This window comes from Nesoenas mayeri (genome assembly GCF_963082525.1).
Source record: "Nesoenas mayeri genome assembly, chromosome: 13".
Classification (NCBI taxonomy): domain Eukaryota; kingdom Metazoa; phylum Chordata; class Aves; order Columbiformes; family Columbidae; genus Nesoenas; species Nesoenas mayeri.
The window spans coordinates 19,211,249-19,225,116 of record NC_137550.1 but is presented as its reverse complement, the minus strand read 5'-3'; the positions used below and the strand labels follow the sequence as shown (position 1 = coordinate 19,225,116).

General features: G+C 45.0%; 1 protein-coding gene across 1 annotated transcript in view; it reads left to right on the top strand.

The window, feature by feature from the left end:
• AMOT (angiomotin) overlaps window positions 1–8,693 on the top strand; it is a gene marked incomplete at its 5' end in the record, with an annotated part of 31,755 nt that extends 23,062 nt beyond the window's left edge. Inside the window, 6 exons of the mRNA XM_080352619.1 lie at window positions 1,835–1,984; window positions 2,997–3,187; window positions 5,410–5,532; window positions 6,212–6,444; window positions 7,278–7,502; window positions 8,514–8,693. Coding sequence (XP_080208745.1) covers window positions 1,835–1,984; window positions 2,997–3,187; window positions 5,410–5,532; window positions 6,212–6,444; window positions 7,278–7,502; window positions 8,514–8,614 — 1,023 coding nt within the window. The 3' untranslated portion in view covers window positions 8,615–8,693. The remainder of the gene's footprint in view (window positions 1–1,834; window positions 1,985–2,996; window positions 3,188–5,409; window positions 5,533–6,211; window positions 6,445–7,277; window positions 7,503–8,513) is intronic.
• Between the last annotated feature and the right edge of the window lie 5,175 nt (window positions 8,694–13,868).

Below are 13,868 nucleotides of genomic sequence, written 5' to 3'. Positions count from 1 at the left end.
GCTCTCCATTTCTAGGTGCTGCTACTGACTCATAGTTGATCATTTTTGGCTCGTTACAGAACTACTATGAGCTGCTGTTAATCTAAGTGTAAAACTAGTGCATTAATAAACACTTTATTAGCATCTGAGAAAGCTTAAATAAGTATTATTAAGCACTACGATCTGGGATAAAAAGATCTATTAAGTATAACCTAGTGGAATATTAAGTTGTTTTAAAATGTTCTTGTCCCTCCCATTGCAAACAAGCTTGAAATTTTGAGCAATCAAAGAATAAAAATACCCGTCTACCATGCATGTGCCGGTGGGAAGGCCTTTGGCTGGGTTACTCACTATTTATTGTAACTTTTATTATAAAATAAAAGTAAATACCTCTAGGGCAGCAACATTCAAGCTGTGAGATTAGGTGCCTGCTGACTTTACAAAGAGAAGAAAAAGATACCGTATCTGGGATTAATAGTGTGTGGGGATATTTTTCTCTTTGCGGTTCCCATTGCAGTCTCTGGATTGCCTCAAGGAACAGGAGTGCGAAAGGGGAGAATTTCGAAGAAACACATGATAAGGCCCTTTTGGAAGGAAGGTGCGATGTGGGAACGGCTCGTGTTGCTCAGATCAAAGCCCAGCAAGCCCGATGTCCTGTCCCTGCCCAAACCTACAGCAGGTTCCTAGGGAACGCTATCAGAATGGGGCCAACAAATGGCCATACTCTGCCAGAATACTTTCCGCTTCCAAGAAGGACTTCCTGAGACAAAAGTGCTGTCTTTTGTCTTTAATATCCCTCAGTGGACTTTTCTTCTGTGAAGCTGGAGAGTAGCTCTTTGAACTCGCATAAGGGAGTCTGTGTTTTGCATTGTGGTGCTTCTCTAGACTTTGGCTCTGGCTGTTAGGAAAAGTTTCCTTCTTCCTGTGCTGTTTGTATTTCAGGGTTCCTGACAATCAGCTAGAAATCAATGCCCCAGCTTTGCCGCAGAAGGCCAGTGTATTGTGATTGTTAGCGTTTTCCTTAACAGAAAATTATGTCCATAGGTGTGCGGTATTCTATAGATTAGAATAGAGTTGAGCCCTGGAGGTGTTATTGGTTTTAATTCATATTTTAGTTTGGTTTTCTGCCTGAACTGTGGATTAACCTTGCTAGGACGGTTGTTGGAGGTCTCAGCATTTTCGTTGTGAGGCAGGATGGCAGCTCGGTTTGCAGGTGAGCGATGGAGGATGGCGGAAGGGTCGGGGCAGGGGATGGAGCAAGACCTCTGGGGTCACACTGGGCCCAGACGACCGCGAGGAACGTCCCGAGTGCTCAAATCAACCTGACTGCACAATCAACCTGAGAGCACAGGCCGTGTCCACGCTGTTGTTTTGTTGTTATGGGACTGGAATAGGATCCTGCAAGTTTTGATTCAGTTTCTGTTTAATCTCATAAAAACCTTGCCAGGAATTTTCAATATTGCACTGAAAAGCATTCCATCCTTGTGGACCAGCTCTAAACTCCGCTTTTGCTACAGTTACCTTGGAAACGTGTCAAGTCACTGAAACACTCTCTATTATGAACCCAGATGCCCCTTCTAGCCCATTGCTGCTCTCAGTCATTTGCAACAGATAATTATCTCAGTTTCCCCGTTGTTACTATGGGGTCAGTGAGTACAAAAAGAACAAATATACCTAACAGAGATGGGAAAAACCTGTAACATCCCGAGTGTTGAGTCCCGAGCAGGACCTGAGGCTCGCTGACAGCAGTCGCCTGGACACGGCTGGCGATTCTGTGCTCTGCAATGTGCACAAAGCCAGAGGTTCACTCGTTCTCATTATTTAACTAATTTTGCATTTCCTTCTTTTGTTTCAGCTCAAGAAGAAGCAGGTCTACGTTGAGAAGGTGGAGAAGATGCAGCAGGCCCTGGTGCAGCTGCAGGCAGCGTGTGAGAAACGGGAGCAGCTGGAGCACCGGCTGCGGACCCGGCTGGAGAGGGAGCTGGAATCTCTCCGCATGCAGCAGGTACCTACCCGTTCCCTGGGCCACACTAGGTTTCTTATAGGATTGTACACTGTACCCCACCCCACGCATGAAAAGAAGGGTAGGGGTTTTTTTTCCACCTTGTAAAATTACTAATGTTTTCTAGAATCATGGATTTGCTCGCCATTGTATTGTTTATACTTGATGTAATTCTTCCATTCCAACCAAACTGTTCAGATGAGAGAGCAAGAGGGGATCCATCACTTGGCAAGATGCAGACATAGCCATGTAGACAGATGGTGTTCTATCTTTAAGGAACCTGGTTCTATTTACTTCTAAATTATTTTTTAAAATATTGTTCACAGTTTGAGATTTTATATAAAATTAATTAACAACTGGCCTGAAAAGAGACCCTTAAAGAAACTTGGGCATTTTAAAAGCCAAACCAAACCAGCAAAACCAATCCTATAAATGCAGTTGATGGAAACAGATGGGAGTTTCACATAGAGTATATTCTTATGTTTGTAACATGAGTCTTTTTCAGTGAAAAGAATGAATGAGAAGTAGGTTGTGCATGGTGTTCTGAACTGGATGTGAAGTTTTAGATTTATTTCGACCTATGTCAAACATAGGTGAACTGTCAGGTTTGTACATGTTACTGGAAATAGGATGCAGGCCTGTGTTCTAAATCACATTTAGTTTCAGGTTATGTTTATCCCCCAACTTCTGCCTCCGTATGGGAATGGATACTTAAATCTTACTTGTATTTTTGTGTTGGCTTTAGTAGGAGTGACAATAATGATGAGTTTCTCTGTGTTCCCTTTGGAGGATTAGGTACTCTGAACTCCACAGTTTTTGACATTGGGCCTGAGTCAAGACAAAAAAATAGCTTTCTTGTCATGGTTAAGAGTTCTGAACTGAACATCAAATAGCTTGTCTGCCCAATGTATTTTCTTTTTTTTAATTTCTAAGTGAAATGTCCTGCCAGCCCCGATGAGACTTCCATACAAAACTGGGCTTTTTTTCTTCTTCTTTTCCTGCTTTTGGAAACCAGCGCCAGGGGACATCTCAGGCTGCCAATGTCTCGGAGTACAATGCCACGGCGCTTATGGAACTCCTGCGGGAGAAGGAAGAAAGGATTCTTGCTCTGGAAGCTGACATGACCAAGTGGGAACAGAAGTACCTGGAGGAGAGTGTGATGAGGCAGTTTGCTCTGGATGCAGCAGCAACTGTGGCTGCTCAGAGGTAAATGACACTTTTCATAGTACAGAGATTCTTTTCTTTTTCCAGCTGAATGTCGTGTTTCCCCGCAGGGAATGCTGTCGTGCCACCCTCCCGTGGTACCTTGTCTTGCGGTCTGAATGGCTTCTCAGACTTCTGGACGCAAGTGGAGCTTGGCTGCTTTTCCTGGGAGCTGTGCAATTGCCAGCAATTAGAAGCTTTTTTCCAGGAGAAGATTCCTGCACACGCAGGAGCCATATTCAAGACTAGAATGGTCCTGAGCCGTTCCTAGAAGCCGTTGATTCAAGAATAGGTGTCTGAGGAGGGGTTTTTAACATGTTTTTTAAACAGGAATCAGTCCTCACTGAAGTCATGTGAGATGGGGTGAGCTTGGTGATTCACATCATTCACCCTGAATGGTTTACTTGTTCTCCACAATGTTTTTGCAAATTACTTTGTGGTATTGTCCTCAACGTGGCTACTAACCAGAAACATCTACTAGGAGATTCTGCTCCAGACCTTCTGCTGTGTATGGTGTGCACTGCTCATGGGGAGAGTGGCTGAAATTCGGTAACAAGCTCGCATTCCAACACAACGATACAGAAACACTTATTGTGGCTGTAAATAGGACCAAGTGCTTCAGCGAGTTGGTAAACAAGAGCTGTTGTTGGAATGCAGCTCTTCAGCTTAACGTATTGCTTACATATCATTTCATTGCTCGCTAGTTTCTGATTCTTGGTGGCAGGTTTTATTTTAGATTGTTTCATGAACCAGATTAAATAGGGATGTTATCACAGCTGGCTTCCTAGCTCGTAAGTTCATGCTAGAATCACAGGGTAAAATTGCAGATCTGCTGTGTTAGTGTTTAAAGACTTATCTTATCTTGCTCCAGAAGCAGGCTGTTATTTTCGGGGATTGATGCTGCTTGTGCACTGTTTTCCGCCTCCCCAGGGACTCTTTAAAGACTCTTGCTACTACTTGTCCATAGAGGCCACAGTATATTTTCAGCGTGCGCTGATAAGTAGGGGTCTGGCCTATTGTTTATCATGGAATGAGAGTGGACTTGTTCGGCTTGTTCAGGTTTTGTTAAATGAACAAGAGTGCCTTCCAGTCAGAAAAGAGCCAACCTTTGTTTTTCCATTTCCTTCTAGCTGCTTCTCCCCTAAAACAGAGTATTCCATTAGTGTCAATAGTTCCACAAGTTATACGCAGTTGGCACCTCCTTCAAAAATACAGGTTGTGAGGGATTTCACTAATTTCAGCGGCAACCTCATCTATACTGCGCACGCATTTCTTGCCCTCTTCTTTGCTAGTGGAACGTAGCGTCCCTTAGGGAGCTGAGGTTGCAGGAAAGATGGTTTACAGCGCAGACAGGAACTGCGTCAGCTTGGGTTTCTTTGATGAATGACCTTCTTATGCCCTTCGCATTGGTGCTTTGCTGTTCCTGATCCCAACTTCTGCAGAGTTAAAGGTGCATTTTCCAGACAGTTCTTAGACCTGCTGGCCCTGAGAGAACAGATTTCTGATTGCAATGAATTGGTAACTCCACAGTTTTTGTGTGTTTGTTTTCGAATTATGTTAATGCATAGCTATGTCAGTAAAATGCTCTTAATGTTGATGCAGAGTGTAGCACAGTGAGTTTGTTCTGACTGAACAGCAACAAGTAGAATGAAATATTGGTTATGTTTTGATTAGTGGACTGAACAACTATCACATTCTTAGTATCAGGCAGTATATGGAATCAGGCTAAAACTGTTTCGAGCCCACTCCAGGTGTTTTGGACCAAGCTGCTTAGGATTGCTTAAGAAACTTCCATGCCCAGTTCCCTTCAATACTCAGATTCACTGTATGATACTGTTGGAAGGGGAAGGGGAAAAGCTTTATATCCAAAGCGAAGTTTGTGCTGTTTCAGTTGAAGAAAAGTGCCAAGTGCTCTATACCATCCTTCTCCCTCCCTGTGTCCTTTGATTTGCCTCGTTGATCAGCTTATCGTAGTACAGTGAATCAGTCAGATTATAGACTGGCCCGAGATGGACAGCAGATTGACTATTGTTATAATGACTTGCGTATTTTTTTAAACCTTCTTTCTTTAAGACTAGAAGTTGGATTTTTGGAAGACACTGAGCAAGCTAAATCTCTAAAAAGTGGATTTTCTTGTTTGTTACTTTTGAGCAATAATTTCGTGCTGCTGGGGGGAAAGCAGCAAACTTAGCTGGTCCCTCATCTGCTCTGCTGCTCATTCCCAGGGACACGACGGTGATCAGCCACTCGCCCAACCCCAGCTACGACACCTCGCTGGAAGCTCGCATTCAGAAGGAGGAGGAAGAGATCCTGCTTGCCAACAGGAGGTGTCTCGACATGGAGGGAAGGTAGGATGCAATTTGGTCCTATCTGGCTTCTTTAGGACAGGGATTTTAAATAAATTGTTTGGGTAGACACCTGAGAACCAGAAATTCTTGTGTTTTCACTGGTAGCAATGATATGAGATGCCAGATGCTCATTTAGCCAAGGCAATATCTACATAACACTCAAAACCTGTCTTGGTACCGTGGGCTAATGCAGAAAAGTCGTCTTAGATTTTTTGCATCTAGCTTGTTCCACTTCTCTCTTCAGGGCATCTTCATCAGACCCCGGGCTCCAGCCACCTCTTGGCAGTCCCACAGAAGTGTTTTCCCTGGGGTTAGGTCCAGTACAGACTCCCCAAAGTGTGTTAATACTCATCTTTTTGTTGGTCTCATGTCCTGCATGTAACTCTCAGCTTTGTCTCAAAGCCCCTTCCGTGGCTGTTTGGAGTAGCTTCCAACAACCAAGGGTGTGTGGGTATCTCAGTGCCGCTCTCTCATGCATGTGTGCAGAAAATCTCATGCGTGATCTGCTCTGGCAGGCTGGTAAGCACCCAGTGTTCAGGGCAGTAAGCTCCATGGCATCCTGTCTGTGCCTCCCCAAGTGCCCAAGGGAGTTGTAGTCACAGCCGTGGGGGCACTGAGAATCTCAGCCCAAGGAGCCCAGAGTACAGGTACATTGTTTTTCTTTGCACTTTTCAAAAAGGATCAAGACTCTGCACGCTCAGATCATTGAGAAGGATGCCATGATCAAAGTCCTGCAGCAGCGCTCCCGCAAGGAGCCGGGTAAGACAGACCAGCTCTCCTCGATGAGACCCGCCAAGTCGCTGATGTCGATATCGAACGCTGGCTCGGGCTTGCTGTCCCACTCGTCCACGCTGAGCAGCACCCCCATCCTGGAGGAGAAGAGGGAAGACAAGAGCTGGAAAGGCAGCCTAGGTAATTTTTAAATAACAGTGGCAATTCAGATATACGAGTTAGAGGGGAGGCAGGAGCAGCAGAAGGCAGATGATGTCTTGGACAAACAGATCAGCTGGCCTAGCGTGCAGTAAAGCTGACTGAAAGCAAGATGGGACCCATTTGGAACAACTGCTTATTTTAATCATTTGCGAAATAGTGACTTCTGATGTCCATGCTCTGTCTTTAAAATATGTGAGCATTTATTCCCAATTTGGTACCTGACTTTAAGGATACTTGAGATCTAGTTTTCAGAGTTCTAAGCACTTGCTTTCACTGGGTTGTTACAGCTGTCTGGAGGTGTAAAGTCTCCTTGAATAGGAGCAGAGATACTAATTGCTATCCTGTAGTGTTGTACCTGCACTAACATGACTTCTGTCTGGAATGGCTCAATGCCACTGCCGAGAGAAAATAGCTTGTGATGAAGCAAATCTCAGATGATTTTTTTTCTGCGGGGAGGTTAGGCCCAAAGGCCCTCCCTATGAAACTAAAAGACCCTGACATGTAACTGAGAGTCTGCAGCTGATTTCAGAGTGTGCAGATTTACCCTGCCATAGGTGGGCCCTTGCTTAGAGACAGGAAAGAAAGGTGTTGGTGCCTGCTTGTGTGCCTTTGCATGCGGGAACATGAGGATAGTGCTGTTCGCTGGGTATTCGGCACGCAGTGGTAAAAGGTGCTATAGGAAGGTCAATTAGCGCTGCCTGCTGAAGCACGGAGCGCTTTCCACATCCTGGAGCAGGTACTACAGAGGGGCGCAGGACTGCTACCAGTTAGTTTTCTGGGATTGTGTAATTTCTTTCCCTTTTTCCACAAAGGCGTTCTGCTGGGAACAGAATATCGCTCCGAATCCATTCCCTCCACCCCGTCTCCTGTCCTTCCTTCCACACCGCTGCTTTCAGCCCACTCCAAAACAGGCAGCAGAGACTGCAGCACCCAGACTGACCGGGGGAGCGAGCAGAGCAAAGCTGCGCCTTCCGCGGCAGCCCCCGCACCAGGACGCTTCCCCAGCACCAGCCTGGCCTACGCTGCGGACAAACCAGGTAACAGAGCTCAGCTGCTCTCCCGCTGGAGCCCCTGCCGCTGCCTTGCCATCAGTCCTGCTCTGTGGGGCAGGCCCTGCCCTCCCTTTTTCCAGGCAAACTGGCGTTAGTTTTTGCGAGGACAGGGGGGTTCCAGAGGTTTGGCGGTGTCCTGAGGAGTCTCAAATGCTCTGAAGGAAGAAAACCCTTAAGAGTGGTAGCATAAACATGGACACACTGAGTAGAGAGGTACAGCAAGGTTTAAGAATTGGAGCAGGTATATGCGAATGCCAGGGTGGTCTCTGAGTCGGTGTCTACTCTTAAGTGAATTGTGAGTAGCTTACAGGGTGAACACGAGCTGTAGAAACCAGCCGTTGAGTTTTAGTGGGTATTCAAAGCAAAATGGACTCAGGTAAGGGGGAAGGAGAAGAAGGAAAGGGAGCTACCAGCATAAAGCTGTACTGTCCCGGTCGTGGGCCCAACTTCAGCGCTGGCTTAGGTAGATCCAGTTGACAGTGACTGTCGCAGAAGCTGAATTTGCTTCCCACAGAGTTCCGAGCTGGCAGCAGCTGCTCATTTTCCAGCCCACTCTGCCAAATCAATGCGGATTACACAACCTTGCCTCTTCTACTTACAGACGCATTACAATTACGTTGTTCTTTATGGAAGAGTATTTGGCTGGTATGCTGTGCATCTTGCCCCATGCTATGCTAGTTAATGGATATCGGAGGAGACGGGGGAACAGGTTTTTGTAGTGAAAGTCTACACTGACTACGTTGGTTTAAATGCAGTCACTCCAGTTTTGAATACCATTGTGTATCAATGGGAGATATCCACAGGGAACTGGATAAAATATCTTTATTTGTCTGGCTACACACACAAAGAGTTGCATTTTTTTAAAAGAACTAAGGAGTTGTTAGCTGTCTTTTGACCAATGGTAGAAGATTATCTTTAAAATGTTAATGTCATTTTTCTAACCTCATTGAAGTTACAGCTTTGGTTGTCTGTCTCTTGTTTTTCCTCATCACGTAGATGGGCCGCTCTTCCACTCCAGCACTCTGGAAAGAAAAGCCCCTGTTCAGAGCGTGGGCCAGGACCTCCCGGATGGAGAGATGGTCGAATACCTCATCTGAAAAGCCGTACCAGGATCTGAGCTGGGATACAGTAGCAAGAAATTTGTAAAAGACATTTTTATTGGGAAAAAAAATGTAGTACCTGAGTAATAAAAGAACACTTAGCTGTTTGCTCTTGTATATTATGTCTCAAAAGTATGGACAGGTTAATTTATAATTTGTTCTAAATTATAAAAAACCCATAACACTTGTTCTTTGAAAGTTTCCCCTTTTATTTTTTAAATACTGGATCTGGTAACGCCTGGAGAAAAAAAACCCAAGAACTTAGGTGCACTACATCTGATATTTCAGTATTTTTAAAGTCTCTTAAACAGAAGTTCCTACTCTCACAGCTGTTGTTTGGATGTCTGGCTTGAACCAGTAGGATGGGCATAATGGCCTTGTAAGGATCAGGACTAGGGACTTAGCTGGGAGCATCACTTAGTGGTGTCAGAATGCAGGTGTTTTGAGGAGCTTTGGTAAATGGGAGCTGTGATCGAGGGAGATTTCTCTCTACACTTTCTCTTTACCCTCGGTGTAGGAGCTCAGGATGTATTTCACATTCGTGGGCTGGAAAGATTTCCATTTCGGTAACCTTCTTCCTTTTTCTTTTTTCACTTCCCAAATTATGTTATTTCTTTCTTAAAAAAAAAAAAAAGACTCCGGTGATTCATGTCGCATTTCACGTTTTTAGTGTCATTGAAAGATTTGCCACACTTTTATACTTAAGTACTTTTTCAATAATTTATACAGTGGATAGTAAATAATATATTGCATTCATGTTTTACATAAATTAAAAAAAGGGAGCTTACAGGCTCAGCCCTGATCCGTTAGATCGGATTTCTGCCCTTGGAATTCCACTGGCTTTAGTGGACCTACTCCAAATTTACCACAGTGTGAGTGACAAGCCCTGTTACTTTTCAGTGTTAACACCTTAATCCGCTGCATCTGCGGAGATCTTCCTCTGTAGCAGGTTTTTCTATGTTTCAAATACCCTTCTCTGTTTTATGTCACTCCTTGGAGGTACTAGCCCTTTTTTCCTATAGTAAAGCCTCAGAGGTAGAGCTCTAAAGAGGAGCTCTATGTAAAGTTTCAGGTAGCAAATCCTCTCCTTCCAAAACATATTTTCTCTTCATTTAAGTGTAGAGAGCAGCTTAAGGAAAGTCCCAGAGGCATTACAGGAGAAAGTTCCACATTGAAGTCAGGTTCACTGTCAGTTTCTTGGGAATTAGCACAGATGCATCAGTGCTTTGGCTGCAGATTCTATAGGGAGATATTAAGACAAATAGAAGTAACTGAGTGGTTTTTTGTTACTGTCCTTGCATTTTATTCAAACACTTCACTATTAATTTCTATTAAGAACTACTTTTTTTTAATGTGAATGTTAAAATATTTAATTAGCTCGTGGTCACGTGTTGGGAACCTGGCTAGTCTCAGCTTTCTGTGCAGCATTAGAGTAGCCAGATTTTCACTTCACCCCAGAAATAAGAAAAATCGGCAATGAATCATCAAACAGTTAGTGAACGTGCTCAGTTCGTACTTAGCTGACGCTGCTGATGTGTCCAATTGAAGTGGCCTTATCAGTTTTAACAGGTAAAACATGGATTTCCCAGTGGCGGGCTGGGAGGCGAGCGGAGGTGCCTTCTGTCTGCTCACAGGGGACTCAGCAGTGCCTACAATCAGCCACAGGTTGGCTGGTAATCACTTAAAAACCAAGGAAAACACTGCCCATCATTTCAAGCAGTTTTGCCGCTTGTTAGTGTTTTTCAGGCTATATTCCTAGACCCCCAGAAGTTAGAGATGGCAAAATACATATGGTAGGATATGGACTAAGCCTAAGTAGCCTGGCCTTACCACTGACGGCTCCAACAGGCAGCACAAACTCCGGTCGCCGCTGCTTCGCACTTCAGAGCTGCACTTTAAGGCTTCGGCTGTCTCTGCCACGTGGGATGACTTTCCGGACAGCGTGGTAGGTCTTCCCTGAGCCCGGTCTAATCATCTGCCTGGATTAGTTCTCCACCCTTTTCTAGACAAACTGTTCACAGCCTCTTCATTCCCAGCCCTGACGATGGCTTAACGTTTATTCCTCTCCGCTTAATTCCACCCTGTTACGAGAAGTAATGCCCACTTTGGATGATCTGATTTCCTCCTCCACAGTTGGAAATGCAGGAGAAGCTTTTCTCATTAGCTCAAGGTGTCCATTTTTCTGCTGTTTCAGCATAATTTTCGATGTTATGTTCTGTGGTTTGGCTTAGAACGAACATTAAGGAGATCACATGCCATTCAGTGTCCGTGTGAGGGGGGAGAGATGTTTGAGTGCTCTTCTGTTCTTTTAAAGTCAGGAAGAATTCTGTTCCATCTTTACAAGTACTTCTCAGCGGTAGGAAAGAAGTTTTGCAAATGTAGGGCTTGAGTCACGTTAATTCTAAAACATCTGGGAAGATTTGGATCCTTTAGAGGCAAAATCTGATTTAGAAAACTGATTTTCCCCAGTCGATATTAGCTATTCAGCTGGAATAGGTAAAAGTAATTTGTTTATCCTCCTTGCAGCTCATTGTTTTCAAACCGAATGCCACTGAAATATATTGTTACAAAGAAAAGAAAGACACAGTAGCTTTCTGTGAATAAAATACAGCAACTGTCTCCTCCAGAAATGGGAGCCAGGCGCACTCCAAGCCGTCGGGATTGCAGGAGCCTTAGCAGTTCTGTGCCCGTGGAAGTAAATTTGGAGGAAGATGGTGCAGTTTTACGTTGCTTAGGTCAGGTTCTTTGCCCTTCTTTGTAGTCTTGATTTCTTCCAAAAGCAAAACGCCCAGAACTTTTGCCGTGGAAGTTGAAGCTCGTCTTCCTGTGCTGATGAACCGGGAGCCATCAGGAATGTATTTTCCTTCAAGCTTCCTCAGAGCCATCCTGATGTGAATGTAAAAGAGCTGCTTGCTTTGAGGAGGACGTGTACTATAGTCTTCAGTCGCTCTGTACAGATCTTTATTTTGTTTCTAAACAGAAACTGCTTTAAGGAGACAAACTGCACACCTAGTTCCTTTTCCTTCTGTAGAGCTTATTTCTAGTAGAAACTGACTTTTAACACAATGATTGCAATTACCTTCTTTGCAAACCAAAAGTTTAGACTAAGAGTTTTTCTTAAACTCGGGTATTAGAAGCAGAATTGTAGCTTTTATAAAGGAAGCCACATATTCTTCTTTGTAGAGCAAAACAAGAAAATCAAGTTTAGTTATTTTTCCTCTTTCCTCTCGCGGCCAAACTCACGAGTCCTTCCCTTGGGCAGTTCCGCTGGGGTTTGGTGGCTCAGGGACGTCCTGAGGTCTAGAGGCTTTTGTTCCCGTTATTAACTCCTGCCCAGCAGCTCCGGTGTGGTCAGAGCTGCACCCCGGGCTCTGGGGACTCGAGCTGCTCCTCAGGGCTCCGCAAAGGGTGCCCAAGGTCGGCGAGGCCGGTCGGGCGCTGAAATCCTTCATGTCTGGTCTCTGTTGGCAAGTTTGTAGAGCGGGAGGCTGAAAACTGGCTCTGCTTCATTGTTGAGGCTGCCGGAGTGAGGGGCCTTGCAGAGTTTTAGGCCAGGACACCTCCTGCTCCAGGAGCCCACGCCGATGAGCAGCGGTGCGGGAGACGTGTGACAACTGCGTCCTGTGACACCTGGACAGTGAATCCCGGCAACCGTGGCCGATGTGCTTCTTCCATTGCTTACACAGCGGTGGAGAGTAACCGTGGTGCAGGCAGGACAAGCAAACCCTGGGGGTAATTTGGCGTTCGTCCCCTCCCCATGGGGGCTGGCACAGGTTAGTCCGGGATTCACTGTCCTCCAGCAGCAGCCCATGGTTTTGCTCCGTGGTGGGGAGGGGGGGGTCTCTTTTCATGTATTTGTATAGGAACTCTTTTTTTAAAAGCTAGCATTTTTATGTCTAGAAAGTAAAAAGACATTGTAAAATGTAATTGTACTGTATTTATGAAGAAAATACATTTCTTTTCAAAAAGATCTGATTTAAGTTGTGTTTAGAGTCTGACTTCGACAAGCTCATCTCTTGGGCTTTCAGAAGCAATGGAGCCTCTGTGGTTTGTTCTGTGCTGTCCAGCTGTACCGGGAAGCGGCTGCCCTGGTTCTCTGTGGCGCTGGGTTTGGGGACGCTCAGGACCCCGGTCCTGTGCTTCGGGTGGCCCATGGGTGGAGGAGGAGCCTTGGGGGCAAATGGCTTCAACTTCATTTCCCTTCCAGCAGGGTCGTGGCCTCAAAGGCAAGAAATGGGCGACTGGTTAGCGGCTTCTCTTTAAGATCCACAACACTGAAGCATGAATTAAAATACTAAAAGTTTGCTATTTCACAGCCCTAAAAATGTGTCAAGAGAATGATCTTTCCTATATAAATCCATATTGAAGTGAATCACGTGGATTGTTTTTTCCTCTTTACTTAAACCATGGAGTTTATTTGCAATTTGTAACAGAGCTGTTTTGTAATTCAGCTGTTGAAACAGCCCTAAAGTCTTTCAAGATTATGGCAGCTTTAATTCTGGGAAAGAAAACAAAGAAGTAAGTGTAAATATCCACTAAGAGATCTTGCAAATGACTATCGTTATGTTTGTAGTGAGCTATAAAAATATTTTGGGTGTTTTTAAAGAATGGATCCTGTGTTTTCCATTTTTTTTCCACTGATTTGCGTGTTTTGCAGTGAATTTTCTTAGTATGAAAACCTCACTGGTGGTGAAACAAACCCAATCTTCACGGTATCTCATCCTCAGCGCTGCTTGGCCTCCATCTTTAAGTTCTCAACTCCTAACTGGAGATTTCGCAGGATAAAAGAATTGTCATTGCAGTCTCTTCCCTTGAGCATCACTGCACACAACCCAGCTCACTTCCACACTTTTTTAATAACCAGATGAACAACCCTCGGGTGCTGTGGTGGCCATGCCGCTCATCTTCAACAGCTGGACCGCTTTCCAGACGTCTGAGGGTGAGAGCACGTGAGTGACCTGCGGTCCTGTCTTTTCTACATCACAGCTTCCAACACACCAACGTGCTTTTTGTTCATATACTGTCGATGCGTTTTGTTGCCTCCGGTTTATCTTTCCTCCCTCATCATGCTCTCGGAGGGAAGGAGCAGGGATTACTGGGGAGCTGGTTGAAAGGCCTCAGCGTTGGTGCGTTTCCACTGTTGGCTTTTGATGTTAAGGTAGTTGTCGCCTCCACGGTTGCCAGCGCTGTCGTAAGTACCAGCCAGTGGTCAGTTTAGCACATACATCCCTGACGCTTTCAGGCCTTTTGA